Raw genomic sequence first — 24,773 nt, forward strand, 5'->3', positions numbered from 1 at the left:
TGTGCATTGGCTGCTGATTACCAAAAGGAAAAGACTGTGTTTTTTGTTTGTTTGTTTGTTTGTTTGTTTGTGTTTGTTTGTTTTCTTGCTTGTTCTGCCCCTTTCTGATAGATTTTTTGGCTAAGCTGTTAATTATTTTTATTTTAATGTTTGACATAGTGTATTAGGTTTCTGGGTTGTTTTAGCATTTATGGCATGTGGGCTTTTGTGCATGTGTGTGGGGTATATTATAGTGCTTTGTTGTACACAGGGTTATCTGTATTCTTACCAACTGCACCTCAGATTTTACTTGCAGAACACAGAAGTAATGTATTGTAGTCACCTATCATATCTTATTTTTAAAAAGTTCTGTAAGATCAACAGTAATATTGCCGGGATAAAAAACACAAGGTCAGGATGTAGGTGTTAATCACAATTAATGAGACACAGAAAGCCTCCCCTCCTCTATCGTTGTTATAGCAGACCAGGTAACTAAGCTCAACCCAGGACACTTGAAGTTTTAAACCTGTTGATGGACTAAACTATCAGGTGGTGTCAGAGTGGTATCACGTGATAGAGTTTCAGGGGGTTAAGCATTTAAATACTCTCTTTTCCCCTGCCACAGTGACCCTCAATAATGCTGTGAAGGTTAAAAGCTTATTTACAAGTTGCTGTAACTCAGGGAGTATCTCTGCTGTGCTTGACTTTTCCTAGCCCTTCAGAAACACCATACTTTTCTGGATACAGGACTCTCTTTTATTTCCCACGTGTACACCAAGCCCATTAATTCCCTGTCTGCCAGACCCCAGTTCTTCCCTCCTGTCTCCATTTTTGTTCTGTTCCAGTCCAGCATCAGTGGATCCCCAGCCCGTATTCCTGGACCTCCCTGGCTTAGGGTTGGTTTCCCTACCAGGATCCCTTTTGCCATCTCCTTGTGTTACCTTCCTTCCCACTCACCTACTTTTGGGCTGGGATAGCCTCCTCCTTCCTCTGACCCTCAGAAGGTCAGTCTCAGTTTCTCAGTGAGGAGTCTCAGTGCCCTACTGATCCTGTCCCGACTGATCATGGTTCCCCTCTTCCCTAGCTTCTAGCTTTGTTTTCATGGTCAGAACTTCTTGCCTTTCCATTTTCCTGACCCCAGTTTCTAGTTTTGGTCTCCCCTGATGCTCTCAGGCTAGATATTGCACTCTTTTGCTAATGTTCCTCTTCCCTCTCCACTTTAAATCCGACATCTTCCTTTCCCATGTTGCCCAACCCCTGAAGGAACCTAAAGGAGATGAATGGTGTTGTCCCAGCTCTCAGGTCTGTGGGCTGCTCCTGTGCTGGTCTGCATCCTTGTCCTGCTCAGCTCCAGGCTGGTGTGTGGTCAGCACGAGCCCCATCTGCAGAGTTTAGCTGCTAACCCCTGGCAAGTCTCTGCTGAGCATCCGTGAGCTGCTGCTGTTACATCTGGGTGGATATTTACAGAGAGAGCAGGAGGCACATCTGTGCCAACAAAGCTTCCTTGGGTGTCAAAAGTTTACATTTGTCATCCACCACAAGGAAATGCTGGACATTTACAAAGACAAAATTGCCAGAAAAGGTTTTTGCACAGATGCAGAAGGAGCTTTGTCCTTAACTGCGAGCAAACCATTTTGACCAGACAACAAATCATAGGATCATAAAATCACAGAGTGGTTTGGGTTGGAAGGGACCATACAGATCATCTAATTCCAACCCTTCTGCCATGGGCAGGGACACTTTTCACTAAGTCAAAAAGTTATTAAAATCATTTAGAAGCAGACATCTGGCACGGAAAGTTTCAGCTTGAACACTGAATGTCTGGTGATGTTATAACCAACTGGAAAGAGTCTCATGACAGGAAGCAGTAGGCAGCTTAGTCTGGGGCAGGGCAATCATGTAGGTATCAGACACAACTCCTCAGCTGAACTCATGTCAACATTGGCAGTAATCCCTCTATTTCACACTCCAGTTATTTGATTCAGGTTGCCAGTCTGACAGACTAAATCCTTAGTGAACAATTACATTTCCACATGGGTTTTCTGATGCCTAAGCATTAATTTTTTTCATCATGAAATGCTTAAAAATGCCTTGTTGAAGTGTTATCCTGCCAGTCTCTTACATTATGAAACCCCTCAGCTGAAGCACCACAAACTTAACTGTCACTTTTCCTGTTTCTCCCCCACAAACACATTTTTCCTCTCCCATACAGCAATGACAGACATAGACTACTTTTTTTTTTTTTTTTTCCAGAATTTTAAAATTAGGTAGAAAGAGGTATGTCCTATATTCATCAGAGCCAAGAAGACTTTTGCCAGGAAAAGCCCCAGTGGTCTGTCAGACCTACTTCTGTCTTCCAGCACTAGAACTGTCTCTCTGATGAGGCCACAGAGTCCTGATCGCTGAGGGGGTGAGTCTCAGTGCTCCCTGCGCTGTTCTGCCCTTTATGTTATTTATTATGGGGAAGGCAAGAGAAAGTAATGCCCAAGTTACAACAAACTCAGAGCTTTCTCTTTTTGCAGAGGTTTTCTCCCTGTGACAAACTCTCTTTTGGTTCATTAGAGAGAATCCCCTGGCTGATAGGCCTGAGGAATATAATCGAACTTGATGAAATCTGGTCTGAAGATAGAGGGGGTAGATATTCTCAGCCTTGGAGCCAGCTGCTCTCTGCTACATGCACACCTTTTCTACAGCTAATAGCCTTTTTTTTTTTTTTTTTTTTTTTTTTATCTCCGCACCAAATATTGATACAGGCTTAAGTAGCCATTTCTGTTCTGAAGGATCTTAGATTCAACAATCTCATGTTGCCACTGGGAGATGGACAGAGGCAGAAGCCAGTTGCTGGTCCTTGTCCACTGCCCTGCTCTGCTGAAGGCGAGAGCAAAACTGCAGTTCCCCATAAACCTTAGTGGAGACGCCTTGCCCTTGGGCAGGCATGGAGAAACTGGAGAGCCACCGTGAGCTGAAGGAATCAGGAAGCTCTGCATCTCTTCCTTCCTGGAGCCACCTGCAGTCTGTCTGTGCAACCAAAACAGAGCTCTGCAACAAAACCTGAGCAAGTCTTAGCCAAGCAGGGAGTAAGCTTTTGTCTGATTATCACTGATGCTGTTTTTCAGATAGTCATGCAGCTAAATGCTATGTAGCACTCTAATAACAGCTTGCAAGTGTTGCTCACTTTCCAGAAAAGATATATGCTAACAGTTTGTCTATCTCATAGATTCTCTTCCTCAAAGGCAACTCCTGGAAGTACAGTCAGCTGCTCAGGAGCTAGGAAAAACTCAATCAGGATTGTTGGAAGCAATTTCTCTCTTTAAGCTAGACTTTTCATCCTTACATCCAGCTTCCTTTCAAAGTTAACAAACTCTTTGAAATACTGATTATGAAATTGTGGTTTTCATATGTTTTCTTGTTATCACTGCTGCTCTTGATTCTCTGTGATTACAATCTCTGATAGGCATGATGAGCCAAGAACATGTGGAAATGTACTTGCAGCATTCCTGCAGAAACGTTTGCCTGTGCTTTTCCTTCAGGACTGGGAAACTATCAGGGAGGTTTATAGGAAAGCCAATTTGTTCTGACTTATCTGCTACTGACTTAAGAAGCTACAGTGAAGGATAAGACAACAACCCCGTATATTGCCATGCCACGTGGCATCCATCCTTGGCTCTTATCAGTTGGGAAAGGAAATTACAAGCACACTGCTGCTTTATCCAGAGCAGCTCTCACTCATGAGAAAAATCCTTCCCAGCTGCTGCTCCAGTCTAGTCCATCTCAGCTGGGATTGTAATGTCTGTGTATAGAGCAGAGTGCTGAAAAATCCACCAGGCTGTTTAGATTAATCAGATGCAGCATTTGAGAAATTCATTCCATTATTCAGCGGTTTGAAATGAAGACAGCACTAATTAAACTTTGACATCAGTCATAGCTCACATCTGGAGCTCTGTAAAGTCCAGGGGAGGCAGGAAGGCAGGTTCAGAGGGCTGTGGAGAACCTTCTGTTAATTAATGATCACAGAGCAATCAGGGCAAGCAATCAACTCAGGCTCAGTGAGTGTTGCTTGTCTGAGGGCAGTTTGCTGTGGCTTGCTTGTGCTTTCTCCCCCACAGGGATTTATTTCCTTGTTTCTAACCACTGATGTGGTGGTATTGATGCAGCTCCCACAGGAGGCAAACAGGGCTAGGAGAGGAATAACCTGCTTGAAAAAGGGAAAAAATAGTGCATAATCTATCTTGTAAGGTCTCTGCTGGTGTGGCTGCAAGTTTTGTTCTGGTCAGTACTGTCCCTACTCAGATCTGAGTAAGGTTTGCTGGTGTCTTATCTCCTGTCTGCCTGCCTGGGAAAATTAAGTAAGGTACTGTTGTTGTAGGTGATAACTCACTTATTCCCATTCATTAAAAATCTTGTACAGTACTTTTTATCATTATCACTGATAAAAATGATTGGGGTCGGTGTTTCTCTTAGACCTTTCTCACAGGGCAAGTAAGTCCAGTTACAAAACCAGCCATTACTGTTTCCTGGGTTTGACTTTGAGATGTAGTCCCAAACTGATGGCACTGCTGGGGTAAAAAGTGTCCTGAGTTATTTTGCTGCAAGGAGGTAAACGTGATATGATACTTTTCCTAAATAAACCCTTATATGTCCCAGTATGTGCCAGTCCCTTATAAAACTCCACACCTCATCCCTATTTCCCCAGCACATTTTACAAATCTTAATAATTCTTGTTGAGAGTTGGGGAACAAGGACAAAATTCTATGGGCCCCCATGACAGCTGCAGAGTCCCCATTTGGCCATGGGAAGACCAAGCAGAATTTGTTCTTTTATTGAATATCTTTGTAAAAGAGCTATATTTGGGTTTCTACATCAATGAATAGTAGAACTATTGAGAGTGGTATTTCAGTTTGCTCACATTAAGAAAAAATAACTTTGTGAAGGATATCTGCATGTTTGTTTTCTTTTTACCCCAGATCTGACCTAGAGCTTAGGGATATGGTTTAGTGGAGGGCTGTTAGCGTTAGGTTGGAGGTTGGACTCGATGACCTTGAGGTCTCTTCCAACCTAGAAAATTCTGTGATTCTGTGATTCTGTAAAGGGTATGACCATTCAGCAAGTGGCAGAACGCCACCTAGGCTTCTTACTGTTTTGGCAGAATGGCACTTAGAAAAACTGGGACAAATGTTTGAACACATAGAATTTGGTGATCCAGTGTGGGCACTGCATGGGTTTGGAAAGGGGTGATTACTTTGCTTATTATCAGGTCAGGATGGCTTTGCCAGAACCACATTATTTAGACCAGAAGCATGCTGAGTGAGTTTTGAGAACTCATTGTCACTATAGTGCAGTCACTATTTGCATGCAGTGGGGAAAGGAATCATATCTGAGTCGTGTTAAATTACAAGACAGTTGCATCATGTTGATGTATCATATGTCACATTGCACACAGTGAATGTGCCATACAAACAGGCAAAACTTTTCACTTTAATTAGCAATGTGACTCAGAAACCATGTTAGGATACTTTCCTCAACTGCTAGGGAAATATTACTTAAGAAAAAATACAATTCCAGGAAAATGTGTGCATGTGATTGGGGTAACATAAGTTCACTCAGTACTGGCAGTGGCTCTGCTTTGTGAAGTGACATTTGGAAATCCGGCCGTACAATTGGCTAGTCATACTTCCAAAACATTTGTTGAAGTGTCTTGGGGCAAACCCAGAAACCAATGAAATCACTAACTGAAAGAACCTTCAACACATTAAAAATATTTTCAAATATTAAAAGAATATATAGTCATCTGATTTCATCCAATTCTCTGTTACTGAGACATTTCAAAATCACTGTCCAAACCCCAGTGATTTCCAATGAAAAATATCCAAAAAAAAGTGACTACAGTCTGGACACATTCTTTGTAAACACCTGCAATATGCTATTTTTGACATGTGTACTGTGTCACAGTGTTAGACAAGCACCTAGGATTGCATATGATGAAGTAAGAGCTTATGTAATGTCTCTAGCTGTGCTCTGTGGTGAGCATTGTGTCTGCCTGAACACACTGCAGCTATGCCAGAGGATACAACCAAGAACAGAAGTAGAGCTTGAGAAAACATACTGTAGGATTCCCATAGCTATCAGTAGCATTTGGGATATACCAGGCAGTTACCACTCTGGGCATTTATGACAATCCCTATCTGTCCTTTCACTGACCAGGCAAATACACTTTGCATGATTACCACAGGAGGGGCCTAAAGGCAAAGTCTCAACGTAGATAACCAGGCTTGAAAAGGAAGAAACTCCACACCACAGTAGACCTATTTCTTTTTTCCATCTCTCCATCTTGTTTTTCCATCACTACCAACAAGACGAGGCATAGTGAGTGCTGTTATCTTCAAAAGCATACTTTAGCTGCTGTGAGTGAGGGAGTTTCCCATGACAGCCAAAAGACCTGGCTGTGGGAAGGAAGATTTGTTTGATGAGAGTTCTAGTTGAACAAAACAAAAAAAAACAAAACAAAAAACACATCACAACACCCATTTTAATAAAAAAGATCTATATGGCCAAAAGAGAAATATTGTGAGAAATATTCTGATACATTATCAGTTTCTGATTGTTTAGACACATAAAAGAAATGAAATAATCTGAGATTCATGGTTTCACTTCCAAGTCATGTAATATTCTGCTGTTTTCACTTCTTTGCTTTGAGTATTTAGTTTCATTCAAACCAAATGTTCAGAGTAGAACAACCAAAATGTCTCATGTCTGAGGATTTTGATAATGTAATCACACTACTAAAGTGCAAGAAGTCTGATTTGTTTGCTGTAGCACCAGAAAATATATATTCTAATTGAAAAGGCCATTCAAAATATAAAACAGCTGTTCTCCTGAAGACGCAGGGTAGCTGATATGATTCACTTGTGAAAGCATATCATCCTCAGCTAAATTATAAGCTGTTTATCACCACCTTGACTACTAATCTTAGGAAATGGGTAATTAAGTCTCCTGTTTTCACTGGGCGTGAGGCTGGAGCCTGGAGGAGAGGAGTCTGGAGGGAACTTTTTAACACGCTGAACAGCAATGTTGGAGCAGTCCAGAAGTTGCTTCTCCAGTTTTGGGTCTTGTCCAAATGATGTGCTGACAAAGTTTTATCAAAAGAGACCTTCAAACATCATTTCTTTATCAGTGAGAAATATGACTCAGATGAATGTTTCCATCAGTCCCCTTCTCCCTGATAAAACACCAGATAAAAAAATCAGTTTTACCACTTTATGTTCCTCCCAAAATCACATATAATGTAACTGTCAGTCCTTCTTTCTGTGCTCTGGCCATTTGCTGCTGCTCTTCTTACAGGACAGGGTGCTATGCAGTTTCTCTTTCAGCAGCATGGACACACTAGACGTTGTGGGATGACTGGATTGATCACATGGTCACCCTTTCTTGAGAGGAAGTATGGTCAAGACAAGTACTCTAACTCTGGGGGCAGACAGCAGAGAGGTCTCTCTTAGGCTTTGGATGGGGGAAGCAAAACTCTTATTCTTCTGACTGCTTTCCAAACTTTGAGCTCTAGCTGCGCAAGCAGGCACTGGTGAGGGTAGAGAGGTGACCTTCAGGCTTTCCACCCAGAGGACAATTTTCTGCTCTTTGAGCAAAGCAGGAGTAGCTGTCTGGGCAATGCAGCTAGAAGATGCATTTTTGACACATTAATATTTTTGCTTGTGTGAGTTATGTGGAGTCACTCTCTGATGCAGTTGCAGAAAATGAAACTTTTTTTGTGTGTAGAAAAATGCAACTTTTTTTTTTTTTTTTTTTGTGCAGAAAAAAGTTGCCCCAGTACCTGGGGGAGTTCTCAAGCCCACCCCCCCAGACAACTTTTTTGACTATCATATAACTACATGTATGTCCGATGCAATCGTAGGGTTTCTCAACTGTAACACAGTCCCTAGTAATTTTGTATTTGGGGAAAGACTTGGTCATTTCCAACCTCTTAAAAAGAAATTCTGTCCAGTTGCATGTTTTTTTGCAATCTACTCGGACAATATAGTTGTAGTCTTTCAGCACAATTTCCTCTGAAGAAAGAACTTTTAAAAAATGTGAAAGCTAGAAGTCAGCCTCACTGGACCACCACTTGACTTTACCATATGCTGCATGTCCTTCCAGATTGTTGATGCTGTAACTGGAATGGCAGCCCAGGTGAGTGTCCAGTCTGAATAAGTCTGAGAGAGCTTGATATTTTTTCCTGAGTATTAGAACAGATTTAAGTTTTTGTTTCAGCCTCCATCTGAAGGTGGAATGAAGTACTGAAAGACCCTGAAGCTTCATCCATGTTTCTGATAAAGACAGAAGAGCCTGTAAATGTCAGTGAGAAATTCCATGAGAATCTTATTGGTTTTAGGGAAGAATATAAGTAGGAAGTCAAAATATCTCATTGTTTTGTCTCTATGAGGTCACATTCATTATAACTAAAAATAGCTTCTTTGTGCACTAATAGAAAATATAGATAATCATAGATATAGGCACACAGATGTTCATGAGCCCAGAGGGGCAGAGGGGATACTGTCAGGGATGGTATTACATAGAGAAAAAGTTCATAGCTGACAGAGAATCAAAGTTCTGATTTTAGAGGAGTTGTTGAAAACAAATTATTATTATTTTTTCTCCTCAGAAATGAAATACAACGGTGATGATAAAATTAGTGCAAGCTATTATGTGTCAGACTTGGTAAAGTTAAACTCCCCATGCTATATGTTTAAAAGCTGAGGCAGTTACTTCTTGGTAAGGCTGTAAATTACTCCTGCAAATCTGATGCTTTCAAGCTGCAGAAAAGTTTCACAATTTTATTGTCTGTTATGCAACACCCAAGAATGCAAGATGCTGTAAAATTGACAATATTTGTTATGATAAAACTTGACAGTGGTTGGACCCCCTGCTATCTCAAAATCACGGCCTATGACTCTAAGCATTATTTTCTGTGTTTTCTTGGTAATCTCTTTGGATAAATGCCTTCCTCTGTTTTCTCTTTTCTTCTACTTTGGTTGTAGTCACCAGGTTAGGGATCGTCTCTTTATTTTGTGTTCATACCCAAAACCACAACAATGCTAGAAATAGTTACTAAAAATGATGCAAATCATCAAAAGGAGTTTCTCTTACTGCAGAGATTATATGGAAGCTTGTCAATTTCATCAGCTCAAATGATGACTTCAGGCACCATCTTTGTGTAGGAGCTGGGCTGTTTTCCTGCCAAGAGAGAGCAAGGCTTTTCCACAAGAACTTGCTTTCAGTGTAGAGATGCCTTGGTCAGATCGGCTAACAGCCTGCACTATGAACCACAATATGGCTTTGAGGCAAGGCATGAAGTCCTCCACCCAGGCTACTGGCAGTCCTTGTCTTTAGCCAGTCCCAGCTCCTTTAGGCCTTAGTACAGTTGCATGATCTGGTTGCATGAAGTCTTTGAGCTACTTGTAGCTGCTACTGCTGCATCAAGCACATGGCACTCACATAAAGCTCCAAAATGTTCTCATTTCCTGCCAGTACTCTTTGTCAATGTCCAAGTGCCCTCACTTTGTGATGAAACCTCCCCCACTAAATTGGTTAATTTTGAAAGATTTAGTTTGAACTTAGCTTAAACCTGCTTGGCAATGTCTGTAATACAATGACATTAAGAGAATCATAACTCTTTGTTATGCAGCTAAAATCTGCTTTGTTTGGCAAGATAAAGTTCTTACCTTCTTTTTATTGTTTAACTGCTGAGAAGATGGACCATAAAACAGTGCAAGGTTATTGAAAGGTTCCTTAATCATTTGTCCTGGCTCCAGACATAGTGATAATGTTGAAGCTTTCCATTGGTATTTGTGCAGCGCTTGCCACAATATTATCTGTGACCCTAAATCAGAAAAAAAATGTGTTCTCTTTCAGAAGAGCTGTTACACATATATAGCTTTGAGCAGAGGTTCGTGTCCCACTGTGGATAAGGACTGCCAGGGCTGGGGCTAAAAGAAAGTGGTTTAGACATCTGTGTAAGCTTTGGGGATGTCTTCCTTGAGTCTGTGAGTGTGACCGAGTGTAGAGTGAAATGCAAGCAGGACTTTCTTTACAGTGTGCAATATATGGATTTTGATAAACCTTTATTTTTGCCTTGTCATACATGCAGAATATTATTGACTATGCATCTATTTTCTTAAAAAAAATTATAGTTACTGAACTTGAAAATAATTAATTCGAGGTCCTAGGCATATGTTTGTGGTCCTTGAGTAAATTTAGGACTTCAGTGGGCCTTTCTTTCACTATTGCATTCTACACGTCTTTCCTCTGTTCAAATTACCTCCAGAAGATCCCGAATGGGCCAAATACAGCACTAATACAAAGATCATCTGTGGCATATTTGAAGGAGTGAAATGTAAAAATGTATTGTGTTCTGCTGGCTCACTCAGACATCAGTTTGAAATATGTAGGGTACTTTTTCCTTAAGCAAGAAACCTAGGAGCTTGTCAAGCATGAAGAAAAGGTGCGAACTGTTGAGTGGCAACACCTGATAGGAGCTTGACAATACTAACTCTCAAGAAGGGGCAAAGTTTGAGTAGTGCAGACTAACTGTGAAATTCTGCATCTGTACAACATGACACACAAGACAAATGTTTGATTATTATAAGTCAACAGGGTAATGAACTCTGTCTGATTTAAACCATCTTCCAAGGTAGGAAAGGCCACTGAATGTACCACTGCTCTTTCTCTTGTTTCTTTCCAATGCTAACTACTTTTAGAGTTCCCTGGCATCTGAGATTGCTAGGAAGAAGATAGATAGTCCATTATGGTTTCTTTTGGAAAGACAGAAGTTGTAATTATCCAAAAATCACAATGCTAACCCACGTTATCATTTCCTGATGTCAATGATATTGCTCGTAGTCCAAACGCAGGCAAATAGATATTCCTCTTTGAACTGAAGAAAGTTTTGGAACATACGGGAGGTTCCTGTCATGAAAAACAGAAAAATTTATTTGAGTACAAATCAGATTTTTATCTTTGGGCATGGAATTCATTGTGATGCTTTGAAAAATTATATTAAAAGTAGCAACAAGATGAAGAGATAAGAATGAACTACTTAAATCTACTATACTACTTGTACTTTGTTTTGTTATTTGTTATTGATGAGTTCTAAGAAAACATTTATTGTAGGCAATAGCATTATGTACTTGGTTTACTATGGGGTATACATTTATGGGTAGTGAAAGTTTGTGACATTTTGAGATATCCAGTGATATGTTTCCAAAGATTATATATATATATATATATATATATATATTTTTTTTTCTTTTTGGGATCATGTAAAGAACATTGTCCTGGCCCTTTTTCAATAGCTCCTCTGTTTTCTTTCTCTCTCAAACCGTAATGGAAATTTTAAGCTTTTGGGGGCCAGAGATCATCATTTTTCCAACTATGTGAGCAATGCTAAGTGCAGTGAAGTCCCATTCCACAGATAGATTGCAACCATCACAACCAGCCACCACAATGGTGAAAGCTCATCCCACCTAACCACTAAAATCTTTGGTGACTTAAGAGAAAGGGAGTGAGGGCATGGCAGGGAGAAAAAATGGATGTCTCTATACCAAGAGGCTGACCAGCTCAGCCTGAGTTAGATCTCATTAGACTCTCACCTGACCCATCGCTTAAGAGTGTGGAGAAAAAAGGGGAAAATAAACATAAAAGCACAGTGTGTTCCAAGCAGTACAAGATGATGAAAGCAGAATGGAGAATGTTGCAGGTAGACAAGAACCGAGGAGGGCAGAGGTAGTGCAGGTAACACCATGACAGGGGAAGGAACCTGGAACAAAGGACTATCATTATCAGAGAAAGCCTAAAAAAGGGAGGAAGGGATCTCTGAAAAGTTTGAAATAGCACATGCAGGTGACTGCAGTTAGGAGAAGCAGATAGAAAGTGCCTCTGCTGCTCTTGCGTGTTCTGGGGATCTGGACCTTCCAAAAATATCAGTGGAGATTTGACCTCTTTGCATGCTGTCCACTCATTATCACTGTGAGAAGGAAAAAAAGTCTTTGATCATCACATGAAGGGTAGGTTTGGAATGTCATCAAACCTAACACCTTTATCCCATTTCACATTTTGAAACATTTATTCATCTTTCAGTGCAAAGCTGCACTCTTCCAAGTGGAGCTTTTCAGCCGGCCGGAGTATGTTTGTCTGTAACGAAACAGGGCTTGAATTCAAACTGTTGTACATGAAAGAAGTGTCCACATCTGTGTGGCATTAGCAGTCATATGGTATGTCATCTGTGATATTGCCTGAGACCATAAAAGTTTTTATGTTTTCAGATGATGCTATCCTTTTCAAAACACACTAAATACAAATGTATGCTTGAGAAAGATTTTGTGACCACACACTATTCAGTGCTGCTGTGCCATAACAAGAGAGTGCCCCAGCTGAGGCCATAATCCTGCTGGTGGGGCTGCTGCATCTTCCATGTGTTTTCATTTATATATATATATCTTTTTCCTTCTATAAGCTTTTAGTTTTGAATGCTTTTAAGTTGTGGATATCCACCTCTACAGTCAAACTGTATAAAGATGAGAGACTCCGTTCTAGATTATGAACAGTCTGTCCATGCTCTAGCAAGTGTTTAAAAGAACATCTTATTGAGTGTATTGTAAAAATCCCAGTGAAGACAAAACAAATGTGTAAGGCAGTATTAATTGTTCCTGTTTCAGCACCTAGTCAGATCAGAAGAAAATGAGATGTTTGTCTTCAAATGTTTTATATTCCAGAAAGCTGCAGTGGGATTCGTTTAACCAAAGATCCACAACACAGATGACTTTTGTGATCTAGTGAGCCATCCCTGGAGGTCTTTAAAAGACGTTTAGATGTAGAGCTTAGGGATATGGTTTAGTGGGGACTGTTAGCGTTAGGTTAGAGGTTGGACTTGATGATCTTGAGGTCTCTTCCAACCTAGAAATTCTGTGATTCTGTGATTCACTTACTGGGCAGCTAGCAGAATTTCAATGTGATTTCAAATGCCTCATGCTCTGCAAGTGTCTATTTCTCTACCTTGTTTGTAGAGGGAGCTGAGAGTGACAAAATAGATGTCCACAGTGTAAAAATCTACAATTATTTGGGATTCAGCCCTCTACAAATATCTATTAGTGCCTTCTGCTTACTGTCATGCCTAGTGTCAGTAGTGCTCAGAGGGAGAGACAGCACTTTATCTCAGTGCTGTTGTTGATATGGGAAATAGCATCAGGAAATTTTGTATTGGATTCCTGGGAAGAAGTTAAAAAATCAGCTGCAAAATCTGTTCCCTCCAGGAAGTCAAATATAAGAAGAAAGAACATGATTATCCTGACATTGTTCTGGGAGGCAACTGGCTATCCCATTAAATGAAGAGCTTGTGTATCTGTTGGGAAATGTGAAGACAGTAAAGGCAGATGATTCACTTCAGGGTTGAATAACCCTGGCACAGAGAAGTGATAACTCAGTTCCAAGGGCTCTGTGTGAGTTTTGGATAATCACGGTGTAGTTAATTAGGTTTAACTTCTAATGACTGTAAAGGGAATTCTGTAATGTGCACTGCTCTTCCCATTTCCTTTGACTGCACTTCTCCAATTTCCAGTATAAGAGAAAAAGTAAAAGAAGAGAAGGAACAACCTGCATACATAGGCAGGCTTTGTCAATACCACTATAGTGCATCAATATCAGAGGTACACTTTTGTAATTATCACAATTCAAAATCCATTTGATATGCTTTTTTATTTTTGTACAAAATTGAATTCTATTAATAAACTTTTTTTTCCCATTTCTATACAATATTAATTTTGCAGGCATAAAGTCAGTTAATTTCCACATCAATGAATTTGTATAGCTTTAAAAATACACAGATACTTAAGCAGTACAAATTTTTGCTTTAGATAAGCACAGAGATCTTTTCTGTACCATGAGGCATGCATACTTTTTGTGTATTTTTTGACCTTAAGATTAAAATTAGTTTTCTCCTATAATAACACTTGATATTTAAGTGAAAGAAGTGGAAATGCAAGTCCCAACTATTGACTTCTACAAGAAATGCAGAGATGTGTCTTTTCATTTACAGAATAGCATCATATAATTTTACTGGTTCTCTGTAATTTCATTCTAGTTTAAAGGTCTTGGATGCTGATCTAGCTTGGACATCTTTCTTTCTTTTCTTTCTTTTCTTTCTTTGTTTCCTTCCTTTCTTTTTTTCTTTCTTTCTTTCTTTCTTTAAAGACAAAAAAAAATGTTAATGCTTAATACATTTCATTTTTAACATATTTGGTCCCATTACCACACCACCCCTGGTCTCGTACTCACTGTTTTGCAGGGTCAAGGAGACAGTATGTGTATGAGAGTGAATATAAGCTGCGGTTCTTTGAAAAAATAACTCTTGACATATTGACCTCAAGCTGAATTTGAGCTTTCCTAGATCAGCAAAATTCTGGGTAGCTTGTTTGTAAAACTGTCTTGCAGTTAAGTTACTGGTGCTAATTTTTCACATTCCTTTTGACTTATTTGTCCATAAGTATTGAGATGGGCGTTCCAGTTTTCACCACAGATGAAATGTATGAGAAATGATACACCTATGAAAAGCAGCCATCTCTTTCATCATAATAAAACATGGCAGCATGCTAGAGCACGGTACAATGTTCCATATGGGCATAAAAGAAGAGTAAATAACTTATTCTGGTTAACTACTTAGGGAATTTTAGGTCAGTGGAAGGTAATTATGCAAAAATGAACTTGGCCAGTGTGTACAAGCTAACATCTGTATCATTGCAAAATAAATGCCACAGATGTTTTAATAATGAACAACAGATGTGGTCAATGCCTAGGTTTCAGATCTCATCTAAAAATCTTTCTCTCATAGGTGACTCCTCACTCCTTCCCTAGGCTTATGCAGAACACTATCTGGCTGCTGGCTGCCTAATCACCAGCTCCCATCTTTCAGCTTTGCCTTTAGGATGTGGTGTATTATTTATAAGAGCTGGCAGTACAGCCCCTTATCTGCTGGTCAGAAAGCACAGCCGACTGCATTAGTGGAGAACACAGCTGAGCACTAGCCCAGCAGAGTACAGCCATTTACAAAGATAACCTTTCGCTTGGGTTGGAGGCAGTAGTTTTTAGCAGACCTGGTGAGTCAGTGGAAATAAATATGCAGTGTCTTGGTAAAGGCACACAGATGTCAGAAAGCAGCAGCCAAAGAAACCGGTATTGTTGTGGTATGCCATGTACTACTAAGTTTCTATTAAAAAGGTATATTTTAAGTGAGTAATGACTTTATACTAACAGTGTAGGCCTTTGCAGGGAGTGTTATCCCATGGAAGTGGAGGGCTGTCATGTACTGCTGCACAGCCACAGCACAGAGGCTTGATGTGAGGCCACCTTGGCAGACTTGGGCATGACCTAGATGGCAATCATGGTGGGAAACAGCAGATGCACCCTGCACTTTGCAGCACGTTGAACATCGTGTTTGCCCACTGTGTGGGTCGGCCCTCATACTTAGGGCATCTCCTGGCTATATCACCTACTTTTGCAGTGATGTCTCCTGACTGACACCAGAGTTTTTGCACCCAAGGTGGCTCTCTGCAAAGGTGCCTGAATTGTTCTTGCAAGCTGAACTCATTCACATGCCATGTTCCCTGGGAAGCAGGGACACGGGGACTGCAGCCTGAATTGGTTGATCAGCTCTGCTGGCTGTGATGGAAACGGTGAGGAAAGGGGTATCTCATCTTCCCAATTTATAAGGGCACAAATCGTGCAGATCCGTCTGACATCAGGCACCATTAAAAACAGGGACATTCCCATGTCACAGAATTCACAGAATTACAGAATTTTTTCTAGGTTGGAAGAGACCTCAAGGTCATCGAGTCCAACCTCTGACCTAACGCTAACAGTCCCCACTAAACCATTTCCCTAAGCTCTACATCTAAACGTCTTTTAAAGACCTCCAGGGATGGTGACTCCACCACTTCCCTGGGCAGCCTGTTCCAATGCCTCACAACCCTTTCAGTGAAGAAGTTCTTCCTAACATCTAACCTAAAACTCCCCTGGCTCACTTAAGCCCATTCCCCTCGTCCTGTCACCAGGCATGTGGGAGAACAGGCCAACCCCCACCTCGCTACAGCCTCCCTTGAGGGTACCTATAAAGAGCGATAAGGTCGCCCCTGAGCCTCCTCTTATCCAGGCTGAACAAGCCCAGCTCCTCAGCCGCTTCCTCGTAGGACTTGTTCTCCAGGCCCCTCACCAGCTTCGTCGCCCTTCTCTGCACCCGCTCAAGCACCTCCATGTCCTTCTTGTAGCGAGGGGCCCAAAACTGAACACAGTACTCGAGGTGCGGCCTCACCAGAGCCTGAGTACAGGGGGACGATCACCTCCCTAGCCCTGCTGGTCACCCTGTTCCTGATACAAGCCAGGATGCCATTGGCCTTCTTGGCCACCTGAGCACACTGCTGGCTCATATTCAGCCGACTATCCACCATCACTCCCAGGTCCTTCTCTGCCTGGCAGCTCTCCAACCATTCCTCTCCCAGCCTGTAGCTCTGCTTGGGGTTATTGCACCCCAGGTGCAGGACCCGGCACTTGGCCTTGTTGAACTTCATGCAGTTGACCTCAGCCCATCGGTGCAGCCTATCCAGATCCTCCTGCAGAGCTTTCCTACCCTCAAGCAGATCGACACACGCACCTAACTTGGTGTCATCTGCAAACTTACTGAGGGTGCACTCGATGCCCTCGTCCAGATCATCGATGAAGATATTAAAGAGGACCGGCCCCAGCACCGAGCCCTGGGGGACGCCACTAGTGACTGGCCTCCAACTGGACTTGGCTCCATTCACCCACGACTCTTTGGGCCCGGCTATCCAGCCAGTTTCTAACCCAACGAAGCGTGCGCCAGTCCAAGCCAAGAGCAGCCAGTTTCTTGAGGAGAATGCTGTGGGAGACGGTGTCAAAAGCCTTGCTGAAGTCAAGGTAGACCACATCCACAGCCTTTCCCTCATCCACCCAGCGCGTCACTCTGTCATAGAAGGAGATCAGGTTCGTCAGGCATGACCTGCCTTTCATAAAGCCATGCTGACTGGGCCTGATCGCCTGCTTCCCCTGCAAGTGCTCCTGTTTTCCCAGGTATTCTCAGCTGTTCTCATCAATATGCTGCCTCTGGTGCAAGTGCTGTGTGTGCTGTGTTTGGGACATGCAGTAAATGCACTGGCTTTCTGACTTCCCCCTTTTTCCTTCCAGAGGACATCTCTGTCAGCACTGGAGCGGTCAGAGCAGCAGATCAGGAGGGCATCCAGCCTGGAAGAGCTGCTTCGAATCACTCATTCTGAGGACTGGAAGCTGTGGAAATGCAGGCTAAAACTCAAAAGTCTGGCCAATTTAGACTCCCGCTCTGCATCGCATCGCTCCACCAGATTTGCTGCTGCTTTCTATGACATCGATACACTGAAAGGTGGGTGCAGGTTTGGAGTCTGGCTGCAGCTTCAGGACCATCTTATGCAGTAATGGATTTTAAGTGCCAGGGGTTTCCTAGAATACACCTGGACTGGAAACAGCAGGGCATTCACGGAAAATGACTCTGTACGAAAAAATGTCAGGCAACAGCCTGAGTATGTCTCCCTCATTTATGGGCAAATCAGGCTTACTGTACTGTGTACCATTCGAGGGAAAGATGTATTATGTATGAATTTGTCACTCCACAAAAAGAGGGGAAGTAAACATGCATAGAGTGGGCTGGAGTGATGGGCTGAGGGGCCTGCCAGCAGCATCTTGCCAGATCCTGGAATTTGCTTGCAGGCAAAAACAAACGAGTTTTACAACAGGCATCACAATCCCTTTCTTTATTAGGTGTGTTTTGATATAAGGCACTGCACATCATCAGTGGTGTCTGAGTGGGAACTGCAGGAAGGAGGTATTGCCCTAATCTTCTCTCTCTATTTGAGGAAATCTCTCTGGAGAGAAGAAGTAAGCTTTGAAACTGCCAGCCAGCACCTGAGTGAAGGGAATCACAAATCTGTTCCCCCACATGGAGCAAAAATGAACACTGTTCCCTGTAGGTGAAAGACTCAAGGGCCATTTTATGTTCATTGATGTAAAATAAAAGATCAAGTACTACGCTTCAGTCATGGAGATGGATTTCCTACAGCAAAGCTACGCTATAGGCTAACCAAGTACAGATCAAGCTATTCTTTTTTGTTCAGTCTTTACCCTGAAGTGACATGACCATATCACTTTCCTTTGGGGAAATAGGATATTGCTGATCCTGTTCCAGCACTGCTTTTACAATAACCACAGCCACATTTGCACGCAATTGCTGTCGCTTTTATATCTATTGCTTCTACATTTCAACTAAATTATGACTGAGCAAAGGCCTCAATTTAGTTCTCTGAGCCATGGAACAGAAATGCAGAGATGAATGCCAGTCTGAAAAGGGTTTTTATGTGACAGGCATGGCTTTAAACATCTCATAAAAATTTTGTAGAGACAAACAAAACAAAAGCAAGCTAACAACAACAAAAATACACAAATCAAACCAAACAAACCCCAGCATCCAACACAGATTGGAAGAACAACTAAGGGGACTTTAATTAATGTTTGCATGTTTTGTTTTTCACATCTTTACAAGCCTATACAGAAACATTAGTTTCTGTATGTATATCAAATGAAGTTCATGTAGCTGTTATTAGAAGTAGTACCCAGGGTCAAATGCTGTATTTCTCTATTCACTATAGCTCATTGAGTGAGCCTCTGTATTTATGAAAAAAATAAATGTTCCTTTTGTCAATGCACTGAAACAACAGAGGATGTTGTCAAACGGTACTGAGGCAATGTAGGCTTTTTGCAATAGGCATTTTGAATGGCAGAAAAATGTAGCTCTTCAGGTAATGAAGTCAGATACCTATAGTTGTACAGATGTAATATTCTCATAACCACTTGTCACAGCTGTTAGTTCACTTCCTTCTTTCCCTTTGAATATCTAACTTTAGACACAGGTATGTCCGCTTTCTCAAACAAAGCCCAGTCACTGAAATTTAAGTTAAAAAAAGCCTTTTGGGTCATCTTCTCCATTTTTCCATCCAAAGTGGAATTATCCCAGAACAGAAATGACTTTGTTCTAACATCTTAATATGTTCAAGGTATTAAAGCTCCTTTTAAAAAACTGAGCCTATAAACATGTATTTCTTTCCCACACCCTTTCCAGTCAGTAAGCACTGTCCCTTTTGCCAAGAGCATCTGTTTTGTTTTAGTAAAGTTCTATGATGAGAAGGCTGGGTGAAGTCTATTCACAGCTTCACAGTTAGACCATCTTCCACTGCACCCCACACTCCAATGGTGCAATTTGAAGACTTTGTTCCTCCTTTCTAGAGCTTTAACAATGAAGTCACTGAAAGCCCCCCTCACCCTGTCCCACCACAACCTGCCCAGAGCAGCTCAGTTCACCTACAACAGCAGCACTTTCAAGCTTGGGTGTATATCATCGGAGCCAGATTTTGCAGCAAATGCCCTGTGCTTGCTCAGGGGAGATCACAGCGACCACAGTGCTTCACAACAAAGCATGACACCCACTTCTTTGACCAGCCCTTCCTGAAGCAGCCCTTCTATTTAAAATAAATAAATACATACATAATGTGATTAATAAAGGGAAGATATGTGCAGATGGAAAGGTCATCACTGCTCACTCTCACTGAAGTGACATCTGAAGTGGTTACATGCATGTACTTTAGTAAGTTTGGCAAACACTTTATTTTCTATTTTAAGGCTTAGGATTAGATTGCTGCTTTGATAGTCTCAACTACTCTAGAAAATTCTATTGATTTTAGTGATTCTTTCCTTAATTTATGCTACAGGAAGTAAAATCAGAATCCAGACCCTAAACTGTTATAGTTTGTACTTTTTGAATGAGTGGAAAGTAGAGTGAATCAGCCCTGAGGAAGAGCTTTGCAGAAATAAACAAACTGATTTAGATATACAGAGTCAGTTGAAGAAAATATAAATAAATGAAAGGAAAGTCAGGTAGGAAAGAGTGAAATAAAGGCTTATCTGAAGACAAAGTATAGCAATTAGATTAAAAGTCTTCCAGAAAAAAAAATAATAAAAAATTAGAAATGCCCTATAAATGTACATACTGCTGGCACAATAGCAGGGAGATGGACTGCACTGGGAGAGCAATTTTCTTAATAGTGTAGAAGTTGCTTTTCACCTTTCATAAGCCTGCTGGAGGGGGGCAGACAGGAAAAATGTTTTCAGTATTTTAAGGACTTAAAGCACAAGCACTGATGACTCTCGAGTAATTTCATAACATGAATCAGATAAGCAAAAGCAGAAAAAAAAAAAAAAAAAAGCAGGGCCACCTCTAAGAAGACCTGAGATGGTATTATGTAAATGTTACTATTTTCTCTCTGTGCTTCAGCCAGTGAATGCATTATTCCTTCTCACAGTCAGGGTTTGACAGATAGGTCTGAAATAAATTACTAGTCTATACCAACTGAGTATTTGAAAGATGCCACGTTGTTTTGAATAGATAAAAGACGCTTGAATTCATATTCCTGCTATTCCAACTTAATACCCAAGAGGGTATTTAGGTGTGAGAGTGTTTGTCTTGGATTTCATTCAGCAGCTTGGAAACAGCTCGCTGGCTGACATCCAGTGGGAGTACTAATACCCTCTGACCAGAATCTGTTAATCATTAATGTGCTTTTCCAGTCAGGCCCAGGCTCTATGCGCCCAAATTGGGGTACACGTGGTGACAGGCTAGGGTGGCAACATGAAAATGACCCCGCAGGAGAGAAGAAAGGGTTGGGGCCTGCCTGACCAGACGTGCTTTGGGGAGCTGATCCTCTGTCAGCAGAGATCGATGTGCCCTACTTAACCCATGGACATGAACGGAGATTTTGGTCATCCCTGTTGAAAACCAAAGGCAGATAAATGTAGCGACCTCTTTGCCAGGGCAGCTGCTGTAAGTTACTGGGATAATTTTGTACTCCGCCTCTCTCTGGTCCTTAAATTAATCCAAGTAAGTGCAGATGGCCTGCCAGCACTTCATTTTTATTTGTGTAATGTTTTTGCCTCACTAATCAGAGGTTTACTTTGCCATGATTGCTCATAAAAATGGTGTTCTCTCCAGTCATAGATGAGGAATGGCAAAAGACTCAGTGTGTGCCAAGGGAAACCTGTGTGGAGGTTGCCAAAGAGCTTGGTACGACAACCAACAAATTCTTCAAGCCTCCCTGTGTGAACGTGTTCAGATGTGGAGGCTGCTGCAATGAGGAGAGTCTGAGCTGCATGAACACAAGTACAACTTACGTGTCAAAAACGGTAAATGAGCCTATTTACATGCATTCCCTTTGCCCTGGCTCTCAAAGAAGGGAGGGGAAAAAGGATGTTTGGTTTCTGAAATCCTGTTATGAAAGATCTGTCTACTCTGTCATAACAAACAGAAGAATTGACTTTTTTATCCATGTGGAGTAAACACAGGCATGTGCAATGACATTTTACACTCATGTCATATTATTACAAATGTTTATATATGTGTAGAGATGGAAAATCAGACCCTGAGAAAGTGACCGTAGGCTCACATGACATTACGGGATATAATGCTTCTCTAACGTATTGTTACTTGGACCTGGGACCTCTTGAGAGCATTGGCTCGTGGGAAAACTCTCCACCAAAGGACTGAGAAAATCTGGGGCATTTTGTAGTGTGGGACCAGGAGTTTGAGAGCTGCATTCTCAAAATTGCCATTAATGCCACAAGGATGGTTAATAGTTATTGAGGTACAGCTTTGTGAGCCTTAAAAAGAGACATTTGCAGCAGAAGATATCAACTGCTCATTGCATGCTTCATTCAAGCTTGAATGCTTCAGGATCTGAATGTCCCAAATCACAAGTTACTTTGGAAAAGGCTTAAACCTGCACCCAGTTATTGCTTAGGTGCAAAAAGCAACAAATATGTGAATTTTAATGACTGGTGCCAAAAAGTGAGCATAGAGTATCTAGAGCTTCTTTCAGTAGACTCCCTCTAGCATCTATGTACAGAGGTATCTTGCTCCAGTTGGCAAATGAGCACAGCTCCAACTTCAGTACTTTCAGTCAGTGCTTTGTTTGAAACCATCTGTATCCATACCTACAAAATGAACACAAGGGACAGGTCCTCCTAGATTAATCTTCATTTTGGGCACCCCTACTTATCAGATCTTTTGTACTTATATTAATATATTAAACTCTAGTTACCAAATAGGTTTTTATTTAAGACAGAACAAAGACTAAGGGCAGTTGTTTTAAAAACAAAATTGAAGTTCTTACAGGAAAGCATTTGAAGGTCAGCAGGCCTGATTCACTTCCATATTGTTTCAGGTTTTTTGTAATGCAATTCCTTTGTGTCTGGGTACACTGGATCTGTCCTTCTTGCGTCAATGTTCATTAATTGCTTTCATTCCACACCAGACAGAGAAAGCACTTACGAGCTGTTGGCTATACACAAAAGACATCTGATCAGCTCAGGGAGCTAGGTCACGCTAAAAAGTATTTACTTATTTATGCGTTTTTGGAGCAGCAGTTCATAAGTTTGTTGAAAAGCTGCAATTCTGCAGAGTGTAACATTCCTTTAGTGCCCTTCAAAATAACCATTCCCTCAAAAGCCCCCAGCTAAATTCCAGTCCTGGACACACTACCAGCAGACCAGACTTCTCTAAAATCTATGAAATTACTCCCATAAAAGTAAGAGTACATTTTTTTTCCTTGCATAAAATATCCACTGAAGGATATTCCTGCCACTTGAAGTTAGAGACTATGACACCTACATTTAAATATCTAAACAGGTTTAGAACTATTTCTCAGCCACTGAATCTGCATGCAGCACTAACCTGGCATGCTGATAAGTATTTTATTCCTTACTTTCCACTTGAAAAAAGCTGGCCTGTTGGGTCAGAGAGGGTGTGGGTCACTTCAATGACTCCTACATGGAGCTGCCCAGAGAACCAGAGCTTCTACAAGGCTACCCAGAGATTGCTGTTTGGTTCCTTAGTCTCCTACTACAGTCAACAAAGAATGATTCTCTGAGGAACCCAACTAAAGTGGACTGAACTGTCTTTTATTTACTCCTGTTTCCTCTGTCTCTGAGAAGTCTGTGGAGCTTAAGTTAGGGACCTAAAGGTGCAAGCTGTGAGTACCTTAGTAATGCTAAATGTTTCTATGAGTGGCTGAGATTCAACTGATGATATAATTGAGAACAAAGTTCCCAATGCCTTTGTCTTTTCCATCTTCTGCTAGCAATCCAGAAGAGGCATTTGAGTGCATTTGCAAAGATTTTGGGGTGATCTTGGGTATTTAGTAGCTGGTTATATGACTCTGAGATGACCATTTTGGCAAGTTTTTACAGTGATAGGCATTGTTCGCCTTTCACTTCAAAACCCTCAGTGCCCACCTGCTCATTCATCCCTATGGTAACTATTGCTAGAAAAGAGCAATGGTGAGGCAAATGGTGGCAAAGCTAAGAAGTTTTGATTTGATATAGTAATTGCATAATGGAAACTGGAAAAAAAAATAATGTTTATTTCACCTACCTAGCTCTTTGAGATCTCAGTTCCCTTGACAAGTGTTCCAGAGCCTGTGCCAATCAAAATTGCCAATCATACTGGCTGTAAATGTTTATCAAATACCCAGCGTCATCAGTACACCATCATACGAAGATCTGTCCAGTACCCGGAAGAAGATGGGTAAGTTGCCTCATTTACAAGTGACTACCTATGTTGTGTGGTTCAATGTATGAAAATTATTTTGTTCTGATTTGGTTATTATAATGGTGCCTTCGTTTTCTGTTATCCCAAAAGATTTTATTTTTTCAACATGACATGAGCAGTTCTGCTCACACATTACTTAGCCAGGGCACATGAGAGTACTGAGATCAACCTAAAGCACTCTGCTGTACCTCATGTTACCTTGGGTCAGAATCAATGCAAACCATGGATTTTAAATTTTGTAATCAGTCCTGGTTTGCATCTGTCTGGCTCAGTGTCTGGAGAAAAGCGATCTCACATCTCACTCCAAAGTATGGCATAGCAGCTGTAGTCCTGATGGGAACTGGCTACATTAACTCAACAGACACTCTGGAAACACAACTACAGGGTCATTTAAAGTTAGCTCAGAAGTCCCTGTCTAGCCCTGCATGTAGGCTTGACCCTGAAAGTGCCCTTCAGCAAGACTTCTGGGCTGGGGGATAGGTGACATATCAGCAAAGCCACTGCTAGCCATCACTCAGCCTGCTGGCTGCTCTGAATCCTCTTCTTAGGCAGATCCTGAAGAACTTTAGCCTTCTTCCAGTTTGTGAGCTTCGCTCCCAGATCCAAGTACCTGAAAGTCAGGCTGGTCCCTCTGAGTCTGAAAAAAGTTCATTATAGATCATTAAGCATAGGTTCATTTTGCCAAATGACTCTGATGCTGCTCTTGATATTATTTTCAATTATTTTTAATTTCTTTTTTTTTTTTTTTTTCCTAGTTGTCCCTTTGCCAACAAACTTTGCCATAATGGATGGATCTGGGATAGTGACAAATGTGAATGTGTTGTAGATGTACAGCATCCCAACAGACGGGAAGGTAAAGATAAAATTACCAATGGATACATATATTTACTATGTCCAAGCTGCTCGTGTTTCATTTTGGTTATGTTCCATTTCCTGTTGTGAGAGGTACAGTTTTAATTCTACATCCTTAGTTGGGCCTGGCTTATGGTGCAAAAACACCTGAAAATAAACACTCGTATATGCTTATCCCCATCTCATGTTTTTTCCATGGACATTTTACTCC

At 41.3% G+C, this 24,773-nt stretch overlaps 1 protein-coding gene across 1 annotated transcript in view; it reads left to right on the forward strand.

Moving 5' to 3' along the window:
• VEGFD (vascular endothelial growth factor D) overlaps nt 1–24,773 on the forward strand; it is a 31,858-nt gene that overhangs the window by 2,221 nt on the left and 4,864 nt on the right. The window contains exons 2-5 of the mRNA XM_032207780.1: nt 17,215–17,425; nt 21,098–21,288; nt 23,538–23,686; nt 24,466–24,563. Of these exons, the coding sequence (XP_032063671.1) occupies nt 17,215–17,425; nt 21,098–21,288; nt 23,538–23,686; nt 24,466–24,563 (649 nt within the window). The remainder of the gene's footprint in view (nt 1–17,214; nt 17,426–21,097; nt 21,289–23,537; nt 23,687–24,465; nt 24,564–24,773) is intronic.

This window comes from Aythya fuligula, chromosome 1, assembly GCF_009819795.1.
Source record: "Aythya fuligula isolate bAytFul2 chromosome 1, bAytFul2.pri, whole genome shotgun sequence".
In the NCBI taxonomy this organism is placed as follows: Eukaryota; Metazoa; Chordata; class Aves; order Anseriformes; family Anatidae; genus Aythya; species Aythya fuligula.